This window comes from Phacochoerus africanus, chromosome 2 (genome assembly GCF_016906955.1).
Source record: "Phacochoerus africanus isolate WHEZ1 chromosome 2, ROS_Pafr_v1, whole genome shotgun sequence".
NCBI classification, from domain to species: domain Eukaryota; kingdom Metazoa; phylum Chordata; class Mammalia; order Artiodactyla; family Suidae; genus Phacochoerus; species Phacochoerus africanus.
Window position 1 is genome coordinate 218,518,376 of NC_062545.1, and position 26,236 is coordinate 218,544,611.

Genomic DNA, 26,236 nt, shown 5'->3' on the forward strand with positions numbered 1-26,236 from the left:
CCTATTATTTTAATCCCACCTGTTAGAGAAAATGCCAAGTTTCCTCTGGTATGTATTATTTTATATCATTTTTCATTGTATTTTGAGTATTTTCCATGTCATCAGCATGGATTGTCTGTTCTATTGTCTGGCACCCAGGATGCTGCCAGCTCTTGATGCTCCTATTCTAAATAAATCTGCATTTACATTTTAAATTTGTCTAAATTTCTAGTTATTTCATAAGGAAAATTCTAAGAGGTAGAATTATACAATGAGTATTTTTGTGGCTTTTAATACATACACTTTTTACTATTAACTGGAGATGATAAATAAAAATTCACATAATGGTTTTATTGCCCTTACCAAGTAAAAAAACACACATTACAGAAGTAGCAGCAACTTTAATACAAGCAAAGGTTGACTACCCCGAATGACTTCTTGTTTTGGTATCAGCAAATAATTTAAACTTCAAATAGTTATATTGAATATTTAAATTCATTGGTTAAAATTATGGCTTAAACAGTCGGTCGGATATGTGATCCAAACAAGGCAAAATAAGATACGACTTTTTAAAATTAAAGTATGTAACAAATTACCGAAGAAATTTTCTGTAAACTTGCCAATCTTTTTGCCTTGGGGCCACCCATATCTGTTGGTTGAAAAACAAGTATTTTATAGAAGAAAAGTTTCATTCCTGGCGTTAACCACAGGAATACAGTTAACTGACTGGTGCTCTGCTTTCAGGAGTTCAAGATGAACCCAGCAGCACATCAGGATATTTGAAAAGATCACAGCTGTTTACATTGGTAAATCATTTTTATTGACTAAATATTCATACCAAACACAAAAGTAATGCTAGTTCTTCTCCTAATGGACTAGGACAGGAGAAGAAATTTCAGTTTAGTTTCTTGCTGGGCTGCATTATACTCACATGGGAAACATTATTTTCTATCTTAAGATTCAGGGAAAGGTGGTTTAAAACAAAGGCTTAAATAAAAGTAGCACCAGAAGGATCAGGTACCAGTAATCACATATTCCACCCATTCAGGAGTTTTAGTATGTGAAATTATTGCACTTACAATGTGAAAAGTAAATGATATGGTACATTACCAAACTCAGTAATTTAAAACAGTTTGATGTGTTATGAACTTAGTATTTTCAAAATGGTTTTGAGTTTCCCTTCAAAGGAAACCTGGCTAGGACAATGAAATCCAGCCATTTACTTTTTTTAAAAAAGCAAAGATAGAGGACCAAGTTTTATTTCTAAACTATTAACTGCACTATGGGAAGAGAGGCTGTTTTACACAGTGGTACGAATTTGGTCCACATCAAATACATTGTTATTATAAAAATAAGTTTGTTTTTGTAAAAAATAACATTGCATTCCTTTGTTCAAATTGCACAGTACAAACAAGCTATCTAAATTAATACTGTTATAAGGTAATTGATGTACATACAGTGGATATGTGTTATTCTGAAGCAATTAAGGAGTATGCAGTTATGTTTTCATAATGTATGAAAACTAAAATTTAAGTCATATCTAGAAATACATAAAATATTTTAAAAGTTACAATGAAGAATGCATTCTTTACACACTAATTTTTAGTAGCCGTGATAATACAGGATTCAGCAGTCTATTTACATAAAAGTCCATTTTTATTCAATTTACAAAAGCAATAAATAAGAAACTACATTAATTTGCACAAAACCTACTTCGTTTCATGATCATTGTGACCATTTCTGTTACCTTATGACCAAGCCAATAAACCTGTCCTCCTCCATGAATTCTGTTATTATTTGGAAAGAAGAGCAAGCCCTGTCTTTGCTCCAAGAGTGAGTATCTATAGTCATGCAGAATCCAGCATAAAACCTTACAAATTATAATACAAGCCCTAAAAATATGAACAGTGCCTTTGAGTATATTTACAAGAGTATTCACAAAAAGATACAATTCTTTGATACAAAATAGCTTAGTGGTATCTAATAGCATAATTGATTTAAACTCCTCAGACCTCTGCCCACACTGATCTGGCAGGAATCAAGCTTGCTAAAGCAGGCACACTGACTCACAGGTAAATAGCTTCCACCAATTCAGGACCAGGATTTAGCAATTATAGAAAAAGAGCATGTCTTCATCACACTGGCAGCTGTTAGGCCAGGGTGGCATCTAATCAGGAGGCCCAATTAGGGAGGCCAGTGTTCCCGATCCAAGGGAGCATACACGTAGCTCAAGTATTTGATGAGCTACACAAGCACCTTCGCATTTATTTTTAAAAAGCAGTCTGAACACATACTGAACCAGAAAACATAGGAAGCTATAAAGTAGTGAAAATAAGCTCATCTGGGACAAAACAATCCCTGCGGTTTAAAAGCTACCATCCTTTAAGAATAAAACCAAAATATTCTCATGTACATCTGTACAGTGTTCTTTATTACTTTCCACTGCAGCTTAAAAAATTTTTTTATGAAAGATGAATTTTTTGATATCACATTTTTATGGACTCAGATTTCTTAGAGGACAAAGAGTTAGTTAAAATTTAATAATACCTTACCAGAGTCTCTGAGCTAAGTTCTCTCCCTGGTTAAATTATTCAACTAGGTCACAGTGTCCTCAGTTGCATGCTGCTGCCAATTAATACTGCCGTGGTGACGGTACCCACTGCTGTTAGGACACAGAACAGTCGTAAGTCCCATCCTGGAAAGGTTCCTCCTCCTCTGATCGGGTTGAGTCTTCCTCTTTCCGGCTGACCAAACTGCCACCTCCAACCTCGCCCTGGGGGACGCTTCCATGACCCAAGGAGCCCCTGCTGTCCTCCGCCCGAGGGCTGGTCTGTTCAGGAGTCTTACCCGCAATAACTGGCTGGAAGGCTTCAGGCTGGACTTGCTCTTCTGCTATCTCACTGAGCTTCTGCAGTTGTGGCTTAATGATGTTTAAAAATGGCTTATATCCAGGACTATGAAGAACAAAAAGGAAATTAGCTCTCATCTGCCACACTCAAAAGGCTCTGAAGCATGTTATGGATAAATTCCTACTAAGCACTGATACAGCTGGGTCAGTGACACATTATGGGGGAGATAAGGAGGCACAGTGGGGCTAAGGAGGAAAGGCTTTTTAGGTGCTGGGGCAGCACAGAGGGAGCTGCACACAGCTTAAGTGTGAGCACAAGGAGCAAAGACTGACATTCTTTATCCAGTATTACAATTAAAAATCATATTCTACAGTAAGGACCAATAGCATTTTAGACTCAAAAGAGGACTCTTTAGAGAATATATAACCTGAATGAATTTGCCAATTAAGGAAAGTAAGACCCAAATAAGGGAAGCCCCAAATCCATACATAACTAATGACAAAGGGTTGGAATCCCAGAATTTTTTAACTTCATTCTCTATCTTAATTTAGGCTTGCTAGTAATTTCCATGGAATGTTAAATTCACATAGACCTTAAATTGTTACCCTCTCAGGCATATGTTTTTAGGTTATTACCTTCAACTCCACAGACCTAAAAATCTCAATTTTCAAGTAATTTGTCCTACATCAATCTTGCATCAGTGACATGCGTTCACTGACCAATACTACCCCAATGGACATTACTTATAAAAATAATTTGGTATAGAATGGTAACTAAAGAAATCAGCCTTAAGTGGAGTTCCCTGGTGGCTCAGCACATTAAGGATCTGGCATCATCACTGCTGTGGCTCAGGTTGAAGCTATAGCAGGGGTTCAATCCCTGGCCCAGGAGCTTCCACATGCTGCAGGCACAGACAAAACAAACAAAAATAAATAAAAAATAGCCTTAAAAATGAATATATGAAAGCATATTTTATTTTGAGCACTCCCCAAAGTACCAAATAAATGAACCAGAACTAAGCCTTAACATGAAAGGACAGGATTCACCAAAGGGCAGTCAAGATAACAAACCTAACAAAACTAGCACTTACCAGTCTGTAGCAGCCCATCGGTCCACGGCATGTAGCCCTGCCTTTATGTTCTGTAACATCTCTCCATCTACCTCTGGAGACTGTGCAATAACCAAAATCTGGTTGATTACTGAGGATTCTCTAAGAATCAGGCCTATAACAATGCACCAGTCCAGACATCCTGCCTCCATGAAGATGTGTAGCAAATACCTATATACATGAGAAAAAAATGATCGATGTTAAGAACGATCTACAGATGTACAGAAGGGCCGTCATTATCAAGAGAACAGTCTCTATGCCCTATCTGCCCAAATATTCTGAGTAGGCATTCTATGCTTTCAAAATGTTGAGAAACTTGAGAGTTCCCGTTGTGGCTCAGCAGGTGAAGGACCTGACCTAGTATCCATGAGGATGCAGGGTTGACCCCTGGCCTTGCTCAGTGGTTTAAGAATCCACCGTTGCTGCAGGTTGCGGCATAGGTCATAGATGCGGTTTGGATCCAATGTTGCTTTGACTGTGGTGTAGGCCAGCAGCTGCAGCTCTGATTCGACCCCTAGCCTGGGAACTTTCATATGCCACAAGTGTGGCCCTAAAAGCAAACAAACAAAATACTGAGAAACTCACCGAAGCTGGACCTGGGATTTGTGAGGCCCTTTACTTGCCAACTCCATGGAGATGTGCTCTAGCTCTGACTGAGTTAAACTGAGTGTGGAGAAATTTTCATCCACCATTGTCCAGTCCCCATCCACCATGGAGCTACTTTCAGTCAAGTCTGTGGCTGAACCAATACTGCATTCATCACCTGATGAGGAATTGCCAAAAGTTATAAACTAGCTTCATGTAGAAAATATATTATATTAGCTGTGTCTCAGATGTTGATTTCTCTTTAGGATTTTGAAACCAAAACATTAAATCCACTACTAAAACTCCCATGGTACATTAACAATAGAATTTTTTAAAAAAAATCATTTAGAGAGGTAACCAGTTATTATGTGTCTTCAAATGGAAAAGTACGCTACTATCTACGAAGTAGTATTGTCTGCCTCAAAAAAAAAAAACAAAAAAACCTAGCTATAATTTGATCAAGTCTTTAGATTCAATTAGAATTTACAAGAAATACAGAGGAAACTAGTAAAACTAAACCACCTAAAATCTACATCATGACAAACTCTACAGAAGCAAGTTTCTTCAATGAATAAATTATGAGGAAAAAGGAAAAAAAAAAAAACAGATGGGGAAGGGAACAATCACTAAAAAGAAAATTAAAAATATAATAATCACACACTGTGTGAATCTTATGTGTATTTTGATTTAAACCATAGAAAATTATGACATGAAATTGGAATTTAAATACTTACTGGATATTTGATGGTATTAAGGAACTACCGTTAGATTTTTAAAGAAATGTTAATGGACTATGTTTGTTTTTTCAAAAAAAGTCCTTTTAGAAAGATACACTGAAATGTTGACAGATAAAACATATCATGTCTTTGATTTAGTTCAAGAACATGGGATGGGAGTGGATGAAACCAACTTGTTCATGAGATGGTAATAATTGAAGGGAGTGTAGGGGGAAGGGTCCATTATACTATTATTTCTCCTTTTTAAATATGTTTAAAGTGATCTCTAAAAAATTTTCTAAGAAAAGCAATGATACCACCTCATGTCCATTAGGATGGTACTACCAACAAAACCACAAATAAATATTGGCAAGGATGTGGCAAAATGGAACCCTTGCCAATGTTGGTAGAAATATAAAATAGTGCAGCTCCTATGGGAAAACAGTATGATGGTTCCTCAAAAAAGTGAAAATAGGGAATTCCTATTGTGGCTCAGCAGTAACGAACCTTATTAGTATCCATGAGGATGTGGGTTCAATCCCTGGCCTCACTCAGCGGGTTAAAAAGGATCTGGCATTGCCGTGAGCTGTGTTATAGGTCGCAGACACAGCTCAGATCAGGTGTTGCTGTAGCTGTGGCACCTTTCCAGCAGATACTAATGGCTAGTCTTCAAGGACACATCTTAAAAGAAAGAGTGAAGAAGCTCTCCCTGAACTGGTACAGCATATAAACTTTCTTCCAAAGGAACTGAGGAAGAACTAGGATTTAAAATGACATCTACCTTTATTAGATAAAGGTGACAAGAAGGCATCTTGCATTTGTGGTCCATGGGATGAGGCTGTGTCTATTTCGTGATGAGTGGGGCCAATGCTGCCAAGCCAGCTCCGACTTCGCTGGACATTAGAGATGCCGGCATCTATCTCAAGGTTTAAAAAAGGGTCAGCTGATTGAGACTTTAACAACTGTTCTCCCACTGCAAGGTAAATCCAAAAACAAAGAAAAAAAAATGGGAACTCAAGATGCACACAACGCTATTTCCAATTCAGTTCTTTCAGCTTCTCTTCCCCAACTAATCCCAAATACTAAAAGTTCAAGGCCAACTACAGTCCCTACACTGCATCATCCACCCATGAGCCAGTGACTGTAACAGAATGGACTGACTATATAACTCCGCCCAGCAGTCATCTTATATCATCATATATCTTATTAGAACTAGGCAAAACTTTATTCTGTTCATCTTCTAAGTGATTTCCCTGGTTTTAAGGTGACATGAAATTTCCAAATGCCACAAAAAGATTTTTGTTTGAATTTTCCTAAGTAATCATAATTACCACAGTCTAAAAAACTTTATCTTTTGATTTTATCTTCATCAAAACAGTTTCACTTTGTCCTCTCCTAATTTAGAAGCTGGCCCACAGTCTCAAAGATGCATTTTTACAATTTCTATGGAGTAAGTCCTGTCAGGTAAGTCAAAATTTAGCCTATATTGAGGTCCAGACTAGCAATTCAAAAGTCCTTCCTACACTGCTCAACTTGCTGATAATCTAAGATAACAACTGGTTGAATTTATAAATCAGACTTCAAGGGCATAAAACTTAAGAGACATAGTCCACATTATTTACATCTCTAGTGAAATGGTGACTGTTCCAACAAATGTATAAAAATTGGCTCCTACTTGTTTTAAGCTTGAAAAGAAAAGACTTCCTTGAATAGCAACTAGCAGCATAATGTCTAAATACTTGGAGCAAAATAAAAATTCTTCCTGTATAAGTGGCATAAAGCCTACATTACCTGTTCGGTATTTTCCATTCTTGAAAGGAGAACTGATGGAAGAAGCTGGGATGATGGGAAGTGGCCAAAGGAAGTCTTTGTGGAGTCTCTTCAGGGCTAACACAAAGTTGTCTACTCGGGCAGCTCGGGTACGTTCCTTGCACAGCCAACTAATTAGTTCAAAGCCCAGCTGGGCTGCAAAGCAGCCAAGGTCCTTTAGCCGAACTTCTTCTAAGAGACGCCGAGCATGTCTCCAGAGCATCATATCAATATACATGTTCTCAGCACAGTCACTGTCTTTGCTCCATCTGTAAGCAGGAACACAAGAAAGCTACAGAACATGAAATATTCACTGGAAGACTTTACATACTTTTATGAAGTGGCACTGAAAATGCTGACAAGGAGGTAAGAGATCTAAGATCTAATTCTGATTGAAGAGGAAGATAAAGTATCAGCCTTCTCCATGTGATACCACAACCTGTTGAACAATGCCTAGAACACAGAAGGTTCTTAAAACATATTTATAGGATGAATGCAGAAAACAGGAAAAAATAAAAGACTGACAGCCAAATCAGGAAGGGGGTGGTGGCTAGCTAAAGGAAAGAAAGGGAGTAAATAAAGGCTATATTTGAAAAGACCAATGAGAGAGAGACGATCAAAGAAACTACGGAAAAGCAAAGTGAAATGAAGTCTCTTATAAGAGTTATGCAGACACATAAAAACAAAGCTGATTTTTTTAGAAATTAATGACTTGACTAAATATAGTCTGTCATCCTTTACTCACATAAACTGATGTGGTATAACTGGTTTGGCAACTGGCTAAGGGGGTGCTTTCAGGGAGAGGCAGTGCAAGACTGCCTGGATTCACAGCTTGGCTCTGCCACATATTAGCTGTGTGAACATAAAGCAAGTTTATTTTTCTGGGCCTGTTTTTCACCTGTACAATGTGGATTACAAACATATCTACCCATATAGAGCTGTTTTAAGGATTAAAAGACCTATACATGGAAATGCTTAAAACTGTGCCTGGCATATAGCGAGCGCTTAGTATGTATTAGCCAGCATGGCTGAGAAGCTACTATTTGCCTAGCAATGGCATATAGTCCTCCATGGTTGCATTTTACTTACATATTGTGTGTGTGTGTGTGTGTGTGTGTGTGTGTGTGTTGGGAAAAGTGGTATTAATGGCTAAGATAAGAAAAAGCTTTACTGCTTTTTCACAATAAAAAATGTTCAATAAACTCTATGTGTCAGGCACTGTAGTAAGAATACACACAGAGGACTTCCCATTGTGGTGCAATGGAAACGAATCCGACTAGGAACCCATGAGGTTGTGGGTTCAATCCCTGGCCTCGCTCAGTGGGTTCAAGATCTGGTGTTGCCATGAGGTATGTAGGTCAGAGACACGGCTCAGATCCCGCGTTGCTTTGGCTGCGGCTGGCAGCTGTTCCTCTGACTGGACCCCTACCCTGGGAACTTCCATATGCCACAAGTGCGGCCCTAAAAATCAAAAGACAAAACAAAACAAACAAACAAAAAAAACATACAGAATATAAAAGAAAGGATTAGGGGAGAGGAAAAAAAAACAAGAGCTAAGGCCACATAACAACACAGGAAGGAATACAAGGACCTCACAAAACAGAGAAAATTCTATTTTATTATGTTTAGTGTTAAGTTCATAGTTACCTTTCAGGAGGCAATAACCCATCTACGAACCATGTAGGTTTCAGCCTTCAGGATATGCTTCCTTTTAGCTCCCACTGTTTAATAACTTTTCCACTCAAGAGTTGAAGGAGAGTCAAGTATATGAAGACTAAATTTTATTTTTGGTCAGGAGGTATAGTTGGAAAGAAGGATAAAACTACTGACCTTAAGAAGGGGTTTAGATTATGTGCAGATTTATCTTTCTTTTATTCTAGTCCTCTTTTATCAGAGATAATTTAAAGTTAGCTGCACTCAAAACAGGCACATCAAGACTTACTTTATCTAGTACAAAAGGCAGAAGCTGTACAAAGAGTAAAGAAGTGAACTGTGGAGGAAGAAAATAAGGAAGCCTTTTGGAAATGTAAAAAGGACCTGCAACTGGATCAAACAGCTGCTTTCCTAAGACCCCGATTTTACAAATACCCTGAAACGCAATGTGTCACAGAATGCTCTAAAAGCAGTAACAGCGCTTCATTCTTTTACCTTTTTCCAGAAGGACCAGATGGCATACTGAGTGTTTTCTGTAAGCTGAATTTACTAGCAGGAACACTTTCAGCTGACTGGGATAAACTGATGCTTCGATTCCTGAAGAACTCAAATCCACCACTTGAACTGGGTTCCTATGATTACACACACGGTGCAGTATTAGAGGAAGATGTTATGTGGGTGTACAGTGAACAGAAGCCATGCAATTCTCCAACTAACCTGAGCTGTAGGTGTGGATGGAGGTGTCTCAGATTCTCCAGAGCCAATGGCTTTAAGAAATCGAATCATGTGTCGACACAGGTCCCACTTGCCTTGTTCCAGGGCTGTGTTGAACAGAAGGGTGGCATGTTGCCTACTTACTGCTGGGACTTCCATGTTCTATAAAAACAACCAAGAAAGACAAGAATTCCTTTTATACTGCAAATGATCTGGGAAAATAATGAGCAATTCTTTATCTCTGTAGTTCCCTAAACCAAGAAAATAATGTAGCTACAACACTGTAGGGGATCATTTATTATAAGACTTAAAAAATATTAAAAAGTACTATATAAGGAAAAGTGAGGCAAGTACTCTGCTAGTATAATTTATGATTTTTTCAACTTCTACTATTGCTAGGTATCTTACATAAACCTTAACATACATTCTTGCTTTCATTTCTCCTAGTGACTCTGTAAAATAGGTGTATCATTCCCATTTTATAGATGAGGAAACTGAGTTAGGAAACTTGTTGAAGATCAGCAAAAAAGCAAGAGTGTAAATCTTCCTCCCTGACTCCAAAAAAACTAAGGTCTTATCTCCTGTGACAGAGAGTTTTCTGAGGATGTAACTAAAAAATAACCTTTGGGCAATAGTATGTAGTACTGCTGTACTATAAACATCCTTAGTAATTCTTCCACATTTTTTTTTTCCCCCTTTTTGGCTGCCCTGTGGTATAAGGAGCTCCCAGGCCAGGGATCAGATGTGAGCAGTAGTGGTGACCTAAGCTGCAGCTGTGGCAATGAAAGTCCTTAACCCGCTGTGCTGGGCTGGGCATCAAACCCGTGTCCCAGCAATCCCAAGATGCCCAAATCCCACTGCATACAGCAGAAGCTCCTCCCCCCTTCCCCCCCCCCCCCCCCCGCCACAAATTTAAGCTTGCTGCTTGCCTTGTCTTTCATGGAAAGGTGCCTACCAGACAAGTTTAACTGTTACTTTTTATCTGAAAATCCATAACGACTTAGGAACTCTGAAAGAGAAATTTTTTAATTTCATTGCTTGGGGAGATCACTGAAAGTCTAAGGCGTGACCTAAAACAGAAAACAGCTGTATTTAATTTCTGTTTTTATTATTCTGTGGCCTTTTAAGAACAGCCAAAGAATCAAAGAATCTCAGGGTCATCCAGCTTTTGCCTGAATAATATCTCCTCTGGTTTCAATCAGTTGCCATGAAACAAATAAGCTGACAGGAAAACTGCTTCAGGTAGAGTTTCAAACCAGGTTTATGGTTAGCTTCTTTTACTAATGAAAACAACCTTGTGGTAATCTAAAAGAACTTTTAAGTGAAAACCTATCAAATTCATATCAGACTGATAGGAACAAACTATCAAGCCCCTTGTCAAATATTTCAATGGAACAAATTTTCAGGAGTCTCAAAGAACCCTTTGTTTTGAGAAAAACTGTGTGTTACGAGGGTATTTACTGTGGCAGGCTTTGGTCTTCTCAGCTTGCTATGGGGAGTCTAACATAGGGTGCTGTCATGATTGACATTCTAAGCAGAGTTCCCTCAGTCATTCTACACTATAAGGAAAGAGATTATTGAGGAGGGCTCAGACAAACCCATTAATATCCAAAGTAATTCTTTATTATGTTTCTTATGTAACATTTCAATAATCTTATGTAATACATGCATGTTATTATATGTATTATAACATGTATATACATATATGTACACATATAAGATATTTCTTCACTATTACTCAAGATAATATTATAATTTCATTAATTTGTTTTGGGCCTTATGGACAAACAGGATAAAAAAAAAAAATTCCCATGTTTTTGCTAGTAAAGAAGTTTTCTGCCAACATTTGCTAAAACTGAGTTCTTCAAAAAGACAAAAACTGAACAGAAAACTCGACTACACAATCACAGTACCAACACAGGACATTTCTTTTTTTTCCCCTCTAGGTTTATGCTCACTAATTCTGATACCTTTGTAAAAGAGAACTGTTACCTGTAAGATAATAAGGTAAGAGGCAGCAGTGTCCAAATCCTGAGCCATCAAACATTCCTCAAACAAGTCCTTGGGATTTCCAACGGCTGCAAAAAGGTAATTCCACAGGGCATATTCGGTCTTCCTGGCACAGTGAACAACTGTCTGCAGGAAGAGGGGGAACTCGGTAATGAATTTTGCCACGGTGGGAAGCAGAGGGTCGGGAATGGGCTCCCGTGAGGTAGCTTCTTCTTCCAGCACTTCATGGAGCATGAGCTCCAGCACATGAGGAAAGTAAGGTAACGCAGCACAGGACTGGGCTAAGAGCAAAGCTTGCTCCCCAAGGTTCCTCACCAGCAGCTGACGTAGAATGTGGTGGAGGTAGATCTGAGAGGTTCTCTCCACAACACAGAAAGGGAAGAGCACTTCCAGCTGTTCCCTAGCACTGTTCCGAGTGTACAAAGAATCATAGAGTAAAGTGTCATTGACAGCACCAAGGACTAATGCATCTTCAAACAGAACAGCCAGAGGGTAAATGTTTATGTGGAAAGGCAGCATGATCCGCTGGGACAAGAAAGAATGGGGTTTGCGGTGATCCCTAGGGAAGAGGGGGAGCCAAACTTTCATCCCTGCACCTCCACAGCTCAGCCAGAGGGCCTCCAGAAGGTGACGCTTTTGTTTATTTGCTCGACACGTGGTCCAGACGTTTTCAACAGACTGGGCTAGTACAACAGGAGGACAGAATGGCAGCTGGAGAAGGAGAGACAAAAATCAAGTTTTTTCCTATAAAGTTTGTAGATTCGTAAGTTTTCCTAGGTATTAATTTCCTAAGTCTTTCAAAGTGATAGTATAAATTTTAGGGAAAATTAGTAGAATCTATTTAGAATTACAGCTAGTAACAGTACCCTGCCTTTCAAGGTATATATATTTAAGTCTAAGAGCAAAACAGAACACCCCCCACCCACACCATGAATTTCACCAATTTATCCTATTTATCCTATTTTTCATTAGAATTCGCAAATATCAAAGTAATAACTGGCATACAGAACATTTTATTTTTATTTTAGGACCTTATCATTTATGCTTCAAAGAGTCTTATACCCAGAGGCCTAAAGACTAATTTTACATACTCCCTCAGTTTCCAAATCACAAGACAATAGTCTCCTCTTAAGAATTTTTTTATTCCTTCAGCCTCCTCCCATACAATCTTGACGTTCTAAATGACTTGCACTTTACTCACAAGTTTCCTTTGGTTAGGGTTACTGTCCTTCTCCCGGATCTGAGGGCCTGATCTGTCCCTCTGCATCATGATGAGTTGTCCTGCGAGATTCAGCATAATGCTCTCTGCATCACGAGCCTGAAAGAAAAATAAATTGGATTCACAGTAATTAACAGGCATATTTTCAGCAATTCCCCCAACCCGTGCATAAGCTTTACAGCTTAAACAATACTACTGAGTGTGTACTATGTACAGTTATTCTGTTAGGCTCTGTTGGAGTTTAAGGACCTTTCTGGCTAAGGTAGAACAAGCTTAAATTACCACAGTGCAATTAACGACCAATACAAGTAAACATGAAATTGAAGGCAGAACTGAATTATTCTGGACAAACTAAGAGAAATTCACAAGTTCATAAAAATGAGAGACCATTTCAGTGACCTGGCTGGCATAGCTAGAAAAGGCCTAGAGGAAGTGGTGGGACTTGAAGGGTGAGGAAGATGTACATGGGTAGGAGGAAAACTGTTGGTACTTTAGTTGAAGAATGCAACATAAATGACATAAAGCCATTACTTACGGTCCTTTAATAAAGGAGTTATTAAAAATTCTGTATTCAGGAGGGATTACTAAGGAAAGGAAGATAACATGGGTGGCGACTTCGGGAATGATGGAAATAGTCTGCCTGTTCAGTAAGGAAAATTTCAAGCAAACATCAAGTAGAGAATCTAGTGTAATGATTCCCATTGAATCCTATCACTCAGCTTAAAATTTAAGAAGCACTGTTTTAAAGTGAATCTCAGATATCAAGTAATTTTCATTTGTGAAAAGGAAGAGTATTTTGATTTAAAAAAAACACAAAAGCATACTTATATTCTAGACATGAAGGGTAGAAAAAGAAAGCTGAATCAAAGATGATTTCGGGTACTGAATGTAGGTGAGGTGCTAGAGAAGTTGAGATTATCACTGATGGAAGTCAGGAGGAGAAATCAGTTTAGGGAAGGGAAACTGAGAAGTTTCATTTTATTGCCCATTAAGTTTGAAAGAACCAAGATGTTCAAGTAAAAATGTTGTGCAAGATAATTAAACTAGAGATGAATACCAGAATCATAATCATAAAGGTGAAAGAAAGATCAAAGGTCCATTGTCTAAGCTTTTGAAGGCAAGAAGAGAAACATGTGTGTCACAAGATATCACATAAAGCAAAGAAGGAAAGCATTTTAGGAAGGAAAGGATAATTATTCAGAAAGCGTGGGATTGTGTTCCAGCTTAAACTCTTGCTGGCTGGATGAATTTAAGCTGCCAATATACAGGATTCAGTCAGGAAAACAACCACCACCCTATGCATTCTACGCAAAAAACACTCAAACAAAAGAAATGCTCTTTTGCACTGTTTTCAGACACAAGGGATTTTATATAGAGAAATGTGTATACCCGTCGTGGCTCAGTGGTATCCCTGAGGACGCGGGTTCGATCCCTGGCCTTGCTCAATGGGTTAAGGATCTGGCGTTGCTGTGGTGTAGAATGCAGACACAGCTCAGATCCTGTGTTACTGTGGCTGTGGTGTAGGCCAGTGGCTACAGCTCCGATTCAATGCCTAGCCTGGGAACTTCCGTATGCGGCAGGTGTGGCCCTAAAAAGACAAAAAAAATAAAATAAAATGGGACACCCAGTACTGTAAATTCCACTGATTGCCTACTATATCTAGGATACACAAGGAATCTGCCCCCCTTTTCCCCCAATGTGAAAACTTCAAATGATCAACAATATGGAAAATATACTACTGCTTTAATTTACTTACCCCCTCCCTTATATTCCCATTCATTATCCAGATTCACAATTACCAAGATTTGCTTGATTTATATCCCCCCTTTTAAATTATTTTGCCAATTTTTTTTTTTTTTTTGCTTTTTAAGGCTGCACTTGTGGCATATGCAAGTTCCCTGGCTAGGGGTCGAAATCAGCGCTACACCTGCCAGTCTAGGCCACAGCTATAGCAATGCCTGATCCAAGCCACATCTGCAACCTACACCACAGCTCATGGCAATGCCCAGATCCCCAGCCCACTAAGCAAGGCCAGGGATCAAACCTGCATCCTCATAGACAATAGTCAGGCACTGAGCCACAGTGGGAACTTCTCTTTTTGCTAAAGTATTTTATATATTTATTTATTTATTTTTGGTCTTTTTGCTATTTCTTTGGGCCGCTTCCGCGGCATATGGAGGTTCCCAGGCTAGGGGTCTAATTGGAGCTGTAGCTGCTGGCCTACGCCAGAGCCACAGCAACGCAGGATCCGAGCCGTGTCTGCAACCTACACCACAGCTCACGGCAACGCCGGATCGTTAACCCACTGAGCAAGGGCAGGGACCGAACCCGCAACCTCATGGTTCCTAGTCGGATTCATTAACCACCACGCCATGACGGGAACTCCTTTGCTAAAGTATTTTAAAGGAATATATCATGCCATTTTACCCCTATACGCTTAATACGGATATTTGCTTAAATAATCACAATGTCACTACCACATCTAAATCTAATAAAATTTACAAATATAAATGTAACCCTTAATGTCATCTCTTAGTCTATATTCAAAGATCACTAACTGTTTTAACAGTGTCTTTTTATACCCTGTTTGAATAAGGATACAAATAAACTCATGCACTGTGGTTGTTATGGCTCTTAAATCTTAATTAGAAGAATCTTTTCTTTTTTTTCCTCCCACATTACTGACTGAACTTGTAGCTTTCCTACAGAATGTTATTAATAAACCTCTATCCCTGTATTTCTGGAGAATAGAAGATGACTCTAGAAGCTTGACTCAATTCAGACTGAATGTTTTGGCTAGTAATTCTTCACATGAACTTCATTCTGCATCATTCCATGAAGCATGCCACATCTGGTTCTCCCACTTTTTGTGATGCTAAGATTGATTAATAAGGCCTGGGCATGACAACTGGATACCTTTATTGTCAAGTTTCCCATCAACCTTTCATTGCCTGAATTAGCTATTTCTTCAAGGGCTGCAAAATGCTGAGTCTTCAGTTCTTACACTCCTTCCACATCTTTTAGCTAGAATTCTTCTGTAAAATATAACTTCCCCTTATCAACTAGGACTATCTGGTTACCATGAAATATAGTTTGCAGAGAAGATGGGACCTATATTTCAAAGGCAATCAGTGGAAGTGCCTTATTAGGAAATGAGAGACAGACTGAGCAGAAAGGGATGACAAATCTATATAAAACTTTCCTTTGAAAAAGGGTTACACATGATATGAAGTTGGGAAACCACTGGTATAATGGAAGGAGGCTTGGAACAGGAAGTTACGCAACCTGGGTCCTGATGGCACTGTTCCCTACACAGTTACCTTAACCAGAAGCTATGGAATTATCCTTTCTGTCTGCTCATAGTTAACTAAGCATGGAATCCTCTACATGTCCCATTCATCCCTCTTCTTTCCACTGCCCAAGTTCAGGCCATAGACACCATCCACCTAGAACATTACAATGGCCTCTCCACTGCTCTCCCTACCTCCCGTTCTGTCCCACTCTGGTTTCATTTCTCCTCCTTTGTAATGTTTCCTCTAATGCTACAAAGCCTCAATATAATAGCCAGCTTAAAACACTTTGGACTTTAAGCCAAAGTCTAAAGTCCATATTATCACTAAGACTCTTATTTCTCACACTGTATGTTCCAGTCACTCTGAAATTCTCCAATTCCCTAAATTTGTCTTATCTATGGTCCTCTGTACTACTGTTTCCCTGGCCTGCGATTCCCCGTCTTTACCGAAATAACTGCCACTTATTCTTCAGGTTTCAATCAAATGGTACCAAAATCTGTGACTGCTTAGACTACCCCAGGTTTCTGTTAAAGACAGTAACCTATATGTGACTTTTTGGTACAGATATCACGATTGTAATTAATTATGCATGTAATTATTTCTTTATAGTTATGAGCGTAAACCAAGTTTGTTTAGTTTGCCACTGTGACCCAGCATCTTCATACAAGGCAAATTCCTGACAATTAGTAGTTATTTGCTGAACAAAGAAACAGTTCCTGAGATCAAGTTAAAATACAGAAAAACAAACCAAAAACTCTGAAGCACTCTGATAATAGAATGGTACCTGCTGGGGCATTTTCAAGGTGATTCCATTCTCTGTACTCACTGATGTCAGAGTGACAGATACTACCAGGAAAGGGTGAGGAATGTAGCGTGACATGGAGACTTCCTGAAGCACTTGAATACCAGCAGTATTTGGACTGCAAAAAAGAGAAATAAACCCATACACTTCAAACACAATGCTAACAAGGAGGTTTTTTTTTTCCTTTTCCACTACTAATGGAGTGGAGATTTTATGCCTATGGGGACCCCAAATGCCTTCTACCTGTCCTTTTTTCCTTCTCAAGTACCTCTTTAAGCAGTAAATTGTCAAAGTTGAAGCATCAGAGAACACATATGGAGACAAGAGAGAAGGAAAGGGACTAAGATGAACAAAGGAAGAAACAAACTGGGAAGAATCTATAGGAATAGCTTAGTTGTTTGAGAAAATGGTTGAGAAAGGATATGGATTCTATCTGAGGTGAGTAATATTTGCTAATTTTTTTTCTTTGTATCACTTCTCAGTTATTAAGCTATTCAGCAAATATGTACTTCATGGCTGTTTTAAGAAAGAAACAAACACCATCTGAGAACAAAATAAAACTCATGAGATATGGTCTAAATGCTACAAGCCAGTCAGATGCCAAGAATATAGGCAACAAACAAATACAGCAACAACAGGACTGCAAGTTTTTACTGTCCCACACTATAGCCTTCAGGCTCAATGAAAAATGTAAATGAGACTGCTAAGGTCATGCTTCCTAAGGCCTTAAAGCTGCAGAACTCCTACAAATTTCCCCAAGTTTCTAGAACACAAGGATAGTTAGTAACCATTTATTTTCAAGATTGTGGAAAAAATTAGTATTTAAAGGTTTACCCCCATCCCAAACTGGATTTTTTTCAAATGAATCCAATTAAGATTAACTGAAGAAGTTAGTGCAGGCTCTTTATTTTGGTAGCTAAAAAAATAACTACTACATGAATATCACTAATTAAAATTTCTTCCTTTTTTACTCCTAAAACAAAGGAAACTAAATATAAAATCAGAATAACTGTTTTGAGGAAACAAAATTGGAGCAAAAAGTGATTTGTTACGTATTATATACTTACCCATCAGATTTTCTTTCAATACTGTAAAGGCATATTGAACAGTCTGCTCTAAATACTATTACCATGTCCCTGAAGACACTAAGCAGTAATGTTTCTGCTTGTGCTTTGGTGACGTGAGCAAAGGCATTGTCCAGATTTGATGTTCGCAAGTAAACTCTGAGCTTTAAGGAAAAAAAAATAAAGAAAAACTGTAAAAACAAAATACCTACCATGGATGACTAAATACTTCGGACATGCTGTTTTTTACCTGTTTTTTTTTTTTTCCCAAATAGGAAGAGTTAAAAGACTAATCTGAGCATCAATAATAAATCGATGTTTATATTTTGACAAAGCAGGTTCAATCTATAAATAACTCAAAGATGAAATGATCAAAACTGTGAATGTAATTTTATGAGATACTCCTTTTAGACCCGCCTATTTAGACCTGATACAAGGAGATCAGTAGTTTTTCAAAACATACACATATATATGTGTATATATATAAATAAATCAATAAATCTCTAAGGACAGCCATCCTTATAAATTTTTCCACTTTTAACTATTTGTTATATACAAACTTTATAGAGAATCTCTAACAGTTAAAATCCTTAAAATAATGATCGCAGAAATCCTGATTATCCCATTAAATTTTTTAAAAAGCAGTAACCTGAAATGAAAATCCCATTAGCTAAAAGCGCCAAATCCTCAATTAAAAAGTAAAATATTTTGTTCATTTTCAATAGATTATTTTTATATAAAACCAAATAGAGCTTAATATCTTTAAAATCTAAAACTCTGTTACTTCTGAGAGATCAAAAACGTACCTCTTCTTGACGATCACTTATGTTATAACACGCAAGGACAATAAAATCATTCCACCAGGCTAAGCCGCCTGTCACAATCATATTTTGCTCCTTGAAAGAAAATTTAAAAAACATACTTAAATGTATTCCCACCAATAACACACTTGTAAAATAGTCCTAATCAGACAATGAAAGCTAACTATTTCTAATTATTTATGCTCTACCCTCTATCCCCCACCTTCCCATTATGTATTACTCTAGGGCTTTTATTAATAATGATTCATATCCTATTTTGAAAAAAATATGTATTTCTGCAAAACAGAAAATACATCATTCAAAATAACGGGCTACCATATAGCATCATTATGCCACATTCGACAGACCCTGTTTTAAATTCTAGCTTTATCATTTGTCACTTGATTCTGAATCCTAGTTTCTGTTTTACAAAATGGGTTGTTATGAAGATCAATGAGATAACATATGTGAAAGCACCTTAAACGCCTGGTGCACAGAAGGCACCTATTAAATGTAAACTTCTTTCTCTTTTCCTATTGGATTCTTGCAAAACCCAACTGCATATGTTTTGTATGCTACCCAGATATTTATGTCATATACAGACAAGCAGGGAATGATCTCAAATTTTGTGGAGATTTATTCCGATCATATCTGATGAACTCTACCTGGAATGTAAGAGTAAATCCTCAAGTTATAGACTTATAGTGCCTGATCTTAACAAAAATTAAAAACGGACAAACTATCTCAATGCCATTTCCTTTATCGGATACCAGTACTTTATCAGAAATGACCCTTATACATAATCCAGTGTCATTTTTTAATATTTGATTTTACTTTTTAACAAGTAAACATTTATTTTATATTTATATCATATTGTAGTGCTCTCATACTTTGAGAATCAGGTTTTTAATTTCAAAAAGACTAACCTGGGTAATGTTTCCAAAAAGCTTCCATTTTTTGGTGAGTAAAGAGTAATGTGCAAAACCGAACTTGCCAACCACAGCAATATTCTGTCCAAGCTTATCAATAGCTGAAAACTGATTAAAAAACAAAATTAAGACCTCTTCCTTGAGTTTATTATGCATAAAGAGCTGAGGATTATGTAAAAGACTATTAATAAATGTTTTCTAAGTAATTAAATATAAAATGCTAAATTCAAATATTTATGTTCAAGTTACATCTGACCAAATTATAGGTTCACACTAGTAAGGCACAAGGGATCGAATACTGAAATTTTACTTTTATCAGTGTACCCACTGAAAGGCTCAGTTCCCAGAATACCTCTTACAGCAAATGCTATCCAATGTAAGTTAATACCAACAAAGTAACAATAACTCACCCGTATAGGCCAATTGCTCTCTAGATAGGTGCTGGAAATCTACAGAAAATAACACATCAGTTTGGTAAGATTTCTGAAATATATTTAAATGTAAAGCACATAAAGCATTAACATCATAATGTGAGATTAATTTTCCTGTAATGTTTAAACACTTCCAAATAACAGGTACTACTCGCTGCCAATATGTCACATCTTCTGTCTTAACTATTCACTATATGTTTCTAGACATCAGGGTTTCCTCTTTTTTTCTCTACACTGTTTCTATTTGTTTGTTTTAAAAATTGAACACTCAATAATACAGAATGACAAAAGATATTTAGAGGAACACCCACAAGGACAGCCAAGAACTGTGTAGATGAACACAGTTTGGCTTTGCTAATATGAATCATACCAAAACGAGCCTCTCTAATAAATCAGAGCCCTCAGCATGAGCTTTTTATTTTTTTAATGGAAAGATCTTTATTATTTTTATATCTTTCTAAGAAGTAACACATGCTTATTATAAAATTTAAACAATATAAAAGTATACTAAGTGAAATCCCTCTATTTTATCATTGCTCGTGGATAATCACGTTTATTTTTAGTCTACTGCTAAACAAACAGCCATATACATCTAAGAGTACGTAAAAGCTACTTCTTATTGGGGTGTTCAACTTATTCACCTACAAGTACTTTTTAATATACTGTAGATATTAACTCTTTATCTGAAATATAAGTAGTAAATATATCTCCCCATGTTGTCTGTCTTACATCTCTGTACACAGTGTCTTTGTATCACTCTAATAAGAATTTCAACTTAGAAAACCCTTTGTGAGATATCAATGTAAATTAAGTAAAGTTTATTGAAATTGTGATCTCTCTAAGAGCCTGCTGATTAACTAGTTTTCATGAAGACATGGTGAATGCAGGCTGAAAATTAATAGAACAGAACAAAGGAAGTGTCTTCTGTTCCTAAAATAAGAGAACCTTCAATTATTCAAATTTATTTTCATTTGACTCAAAGAAAAATTATTACATATTTAAAAGAGAAAGTCAAAAAGTCAAGTAAATGCAATCAAATCCCACAAGATTCTTTGTTTAATGTGAAGACAAAACAAAAATCAAGGGATTCCCTGTCATAGCTCAGAGGAAAGGAATCTGACTAGCATCCAGGAGGATGCAGGTTCAATCCCTGGTCTCGCTCAGTGGGTTAAGGATCCGGCATTGCTGTGAGCTGTGGTGTAGGTGTAGCAGATGTGGCTCAGATCTGGTGTTACTGCGGCTGTGCTGTAGGCCAGCAGATACAGCTCCCATTCAACCCCTAGCCTGGCAACCTCCATATGTCGAAGGCACAGCCCTAAAAAACAAACAACAAAAAAACAAATAAACCCCCCCCAAAAAAAAACAAAGTAAAAAATATGCTAAAGCATCTGTATTAATCTTGATAAAATTTATACATTAAAAAAACAACCTAAAATCTAAGTAAATTAATAGCTTTAAGTACCTTAGGAAGTTAACCCCAGTGCTGGTTGTGGAAGCCTGCCTTACAGAATTAAAAATAATAGTGTCATGACATATATCCTTGAAGAATGCTTAGCTTGTTACCGTAAAAGATATGCTGTACCAGTCAGGCCAACTAGTAAAATTCACTATGATGCGTGAAATTAGTTCAGAATAATGATAATCTGAGGTAATGATCAGGTGGCAAAATAAAACTTGAATGTAGTTTTATAGGAGTCTATAAGTGAAATTCTTTTTCTGGATAAAGAATATAAAACTACTCACTTGAATAAGCATGTACTTGGAGTTCAACTGAGCAAGCCATTCATGACACTAAATCCCTTCCACGCACTTTCTCAAACTTTGATGTTTGCTAGGTATTTATGAAATGCGGTGGGTAAAATGGGAAGTGAGATCTTACTTGCCAACGCAGATTCCAACATGAAGAGTTTCTAATCATGGGAGCCAAGGTTTATCTCTAATTATTCTTTTAACTTCCAAAAATGTATGTGGTACCACAAATGGTTTACTTTCAAAACTCAAAATGTAAGTTTAAAATGAAGCTTTATTTCTCATGCAGTTTTGTGTCTCTAAGTTGCTATGAAATGAGAACAAAACGTTTTATTTTCCCCAGGAGGTCATCTTTACTGATCTTTATGTCACATTAAGTTTGAGTGCTGCCCCTAATACTGAGAATAGGAAATGGCAGAACTGGGAAAAGAGGTGGTTAATGAATAATGAAGAAACTCAGGTCAGGAATGCATACCTAGGGCACAGAAATTGTGCCACACCACTGGGTAACTGAGTGCTTAAGTACAGAATCTCTACTCTTTACACAGGATTTTTCAGTCTCTGTCAGAACCCACATCAATCCTGCCTTAGACTACTTTTGTCTGTAACTGGTGAGACTATGAGAGCCATCATTCTAGGTAATCAGATCCGTGCCAAATACCATGCCTAGAACATTTGATACACATTGTAAAAATGAGAGCAAACCATTTATAAATGAAATAACCTTTACAGTCCTCTTTGTTGACCTAACACAGTGCCTGATACATTACCCTGCTTCTGAAAATATCAATTAGTGTTATTTTAGTTAAAAGAGAAAACATAATTAACACAGTATCTTCTGATCAGGAAGTTAATAAGCCTTAAGATAGAAGGCTTATTAAACAAACAAAAAATCTAGCAGTCTAGATGAGGAACAGAAAAGACAGACAGAACAGCTACTTAAAGCTCATCTGATGTACTCTAAGCTGTAGAAGAAGCATACAAAGTATAAATCACACAAACAAAGCCAATTCAATGGAGGATGCAAGCACTTATCCTAGACAAGAGCATGTGTTGAAGGGGGAATTAAACAGGCACCCATGTTTCTTCAGGGAATACTTACTGATGGCTAAAAAGTCCAGAAAATAAAGCATCAGCATTACATGGACACTATAAACCACACTATGGAACTCCACCGCAAAGCATGGGGCAACTTCAAATAACAACAGTGCCAAATAGGCACATTCTAGGTTTTAGTTCACAGTCAGCAATATATTTTATGATTCAACATTTAGTACCTAAGTTTTAAAATAGGTTCAGCTGTTACTTTAGTTTATATCATGTTAAGGATAGTCTGCCTTTATTCTGCTGTGTGACCCTGGGCAAGTTACCTAATTTCCCTGAGCCTCAATTTCCTCATGTATAAAATTTAGTTGGACTATATGATTGCTAAGGTCCTTCCAGCTCTAAAAATTCTATGAGTCTATTGTAACTTAATTTTGGGGAAATACAACTCCAGCATTATTTTTATTAGCTTTAAGGAAACTGAAAAAATTAGGTTAAGGCTAGAGTTAAACAAGTTTATCTTTCTGAATATTTAGATATCTAAAGAACAGAATGACAGATCAATCTTGCTAGTACCTACTATATCTGAAGTCATAAACTCAATCTTACATGCTTCTAATTTGGGATACTTCATAGATGGCTATGAATCACAGAATCACTGAATTTTTGAGCTGGAAGGAAATTCAACTTTTGTTATTGCCTGATGGATTTTTGAGTTCCAGACCTACCTTCTTTGATCCTCTGCTCTACTTGGCTCTCTGGCAACACAGACCTGGCTAGGCAGAACTGGCATTGATGCTAGGTCAGTGTAGAATGAATAGTTCAAAGTATGGGGAAATGAAAATAGCAGAGAAATGGCTATAGGAGAGAAGGGAGCAGTGGAAAATTTTAGTCAAGGAAGTAGCTGACGCAGTTTTATTTAATAACTGTTACTAATTATAAATGGTATGCACAATGTTTGATTTTATGAATTTATTAATGTAAATTAAATACATTTTCTTTTAGTGTATACCACATTCAATGGAGGAGATATTCCTCCTTTAATTTTTTGCATAACGACCATTCTTCTGTCTCTCATTATGTCCACTCAAAGTCAACTGAAAATAACATGGGAGCTGAAGTAAGCTAGCAAGGTAAAAGTATACAGAATGTAGAAGATAGACCAAGAATTGTGGAAACAGAAACTGACTAAAAGGAAACTAACCCAGGAGTAGCCCCTGGATTACCTAAGGCACTATGGCATCAAAAGGGGAAAGGAAACTCTTAGGACTTTGAAACTGCGTTCCATTTACTGATTAACCCAAATTAATTTTATTTGGTATCAAAACAGAATTAATTTCCATGTTAAATGGCAATTTATCAGAATTACTAAAAGAAACTAGTAATTTAAAAGTATCAGAATGAGTAAATAATCTGGAACAAGACTGAATAAATTATTAGCAATAAGGTTTTAGGTTAATAACAAGTCTGTAATTTGGGTCCAAAGTCAGGCAATTAACCTCAATGTGTCCCCATCAGGACTACAAGGTCAGCTGGACAAGGTACTAATTGATATCGTCACCTTCCATGAACTTACTACACTTTTGCCTATTCGAATCCACAGAGCTAAATTTATACCAAAAAAGGCTGGAAGTAAAATAAAGTTTTGCACAATAAAAGGGCAAAGCATTAACTTCCAGTTTTTTAAACTATTCACTACTAATGGACTTAAAGCAGGTGGTAATACAATCTACATCAAGTGGAAAGAAAGAAAGGAGGAGACGGGAGGACAAGAGCACAGAAAAGCAGAAGAGAGACGTGACAATCAAAAAGTTTAAAAGTTTCTTGGTTTTCTAAAGCAAGAGATGAAATACTTGAAAATAAGCTTCAGGTTGCTATCTTACTAGGGATTAAGTCAAGAGTCAAGAGCATCTGAAGGCTTACCTGTACAACATGCCAATGCCGATGACCAAGTAAAGTGCTTAAACCCTGAGAATCTAAATTGCCATCTGCAAATGGGCTCTTTTCCCGACTGGGCTTATGCTCAGAGTGTACCGAAGAACTTCTGGGATTCTGGGTTTGTGAGGCCTCTCCACAGTTCAAGTATAATCGATCTTCCCCCTGAAGCAGCACTTGCTCTTGGTTACTCTACATGAGGGAAAAAGGAAGCAGAGGGGAGGAAGAAAGCAAATAAAAACAAGTCAAGACAAGACTACACATCCCTACAATATCCCACAGCTGATAGATACAAAGATATATGACCCTATCTTATAACATATACCATTATATTATACATCAACAATATGTAATATCAATGTTATTTCACATTAATACAAACATGAGTTTGTATTAAAATTTGGGGCTGTTTCCCACAGCAGGATTCTAGGCTTATTTTCTTCTAGGTATCCCTTCAAAGATTCATAAATAAGCTTGGGAAACATTACTTTTTATATACCAACTCCTGGACTTTCATGATGTGCATTAGCATATCAAAGACTGGAATCCAATGATGAAGAAATCTCTACAGCTTTAGCTCCTTTATTTCACAGATTTAAGACAAAGAACTTTTGTTATCCTATGTAATTGCTACAGATATTTCTCACAAGAAATGGCTGGTAGGAGTTCCCACTGTGGCTGAGGAAACAAATGTGATGAGGAACCATGAGGTTGCAGTTTGAGGATCTGGTGTTGCCCTGAGCTGTGGTGTATTTCTCAGACACAGCTTGGATCTGGCATTGCTGTGGTTGTGGGGTAGGCTGACAGCTGTAGTTCCGATTTTATCCCTACCCTGAGAATCTCCATATGCGTGGGTGCGGCCCTAAAAAACAAAAAAACAAAAAACAAACAAACAAAAAAAAAAACCCAACAAAAAAAGAAATACCTGGTAGAAGGTACTTTAGGAAATGCTATTCAGATAAAGGCTAAATTTTATTCAAGTTATTCAAGTAATTCAAGTAAATCAGTAAAAAGTGTTTTTCCTCAAGTTGCTTGTGGTCCCATTTTTTTTTTTTAAAGAAAAACCTGCTCAAAAATAAAATTGGGGGACAAATTTGATATAACTAAAAAGAAACACAAGAATCACAGAAAACATACAGAAGAAGATACTATGTCTATTTTAGGAGTATATATTTATCATAGGAAGCATGTGATACTCTAATGCAAAAGTCACTAAAAAAAAAAGTCTTAATTAAATAAACTTACCATACAAGGATTTACGGTGAGTACACTCTTAATAAACTGAAATAGTAGAATGCCAGGCTGTTTAACTATACTCTTGGAGTCCAACTCGTTTTCAGTATTTTGAGAACCAAATCCACTGATCACCCATAGGTGATAGCCTTCAGCACCCCAGCTCTTGGGGAGAGGAGGGAAGGGGGAGGGAATCAAAGCAATAAAGACTGTTATTTTTTCCCAGTTTGAAATATTTAAATTCTGAAATAACCAACAGCAGCATTAGGTAATGACTTCTAAAGTTTGGAGAAACCATGACAAACAAAACAGAC

The 26,236-nt window shown here is 37.2% G+C and overlaps 1 protein-coding gene across 1 annotated transcript in view; it reads right to left on the reverse strand.

The window, feature by feature from the left end:
- Positions 1 to 1,616: 1,616 nt before the first annotated feature.
- Positions 1,617 to 26,236, reverse strand: part of RIC1 (RIC1 homolog, RAB6A GEF complex partner 1) — a 110,659-nt gene continuing 86,039 nt past the window's right edge. Inside the window, 16 exon segments of the mRNA XM_047767674.1 lie at positions 1,617 to 2,933; positions 3,919 to 4,107; positions 4,522 to 4,699; positions 6,019 to 6,153; positions 7,029 to 7,315; positions 9,195 to 9,331; positions 9,417 to 9,575; positions 11,406 to 12,134; positions 12,625 to 12,741; positions 16,720 to 16,855; positions 17,805 to 17,965; positions 18,608 to 18,697; positions 19,528 to 19,638; positions 19,941 to 19,979; positions 24,678 to 24,881; positions 25,935 to 26,087. Coding sequence (XP_047623630.1) covers positions 2,645 to 2,933; positions 3,919 to 4,107; positions 4,522 to 4,699; positions 6,019 to 6,153; positions 7,029 to 7,315; positions 9,195 to 9,331; positions 9,417 to 9,575; positions 11,406 to 12,134; positions 12,625 to 12,741; positions 16,720 to 16,855; positions 17,805 to 17,965; positions 18,608 to 18,697; positions 19,528 to 19,638; positions 19,941 to 19,979; positions 24,678 to 24,881; positions 25,935 to 26,087 — 3,114 coding nt within the window. The 3' untranslated portion in view covers positions 1,617 to 2,644.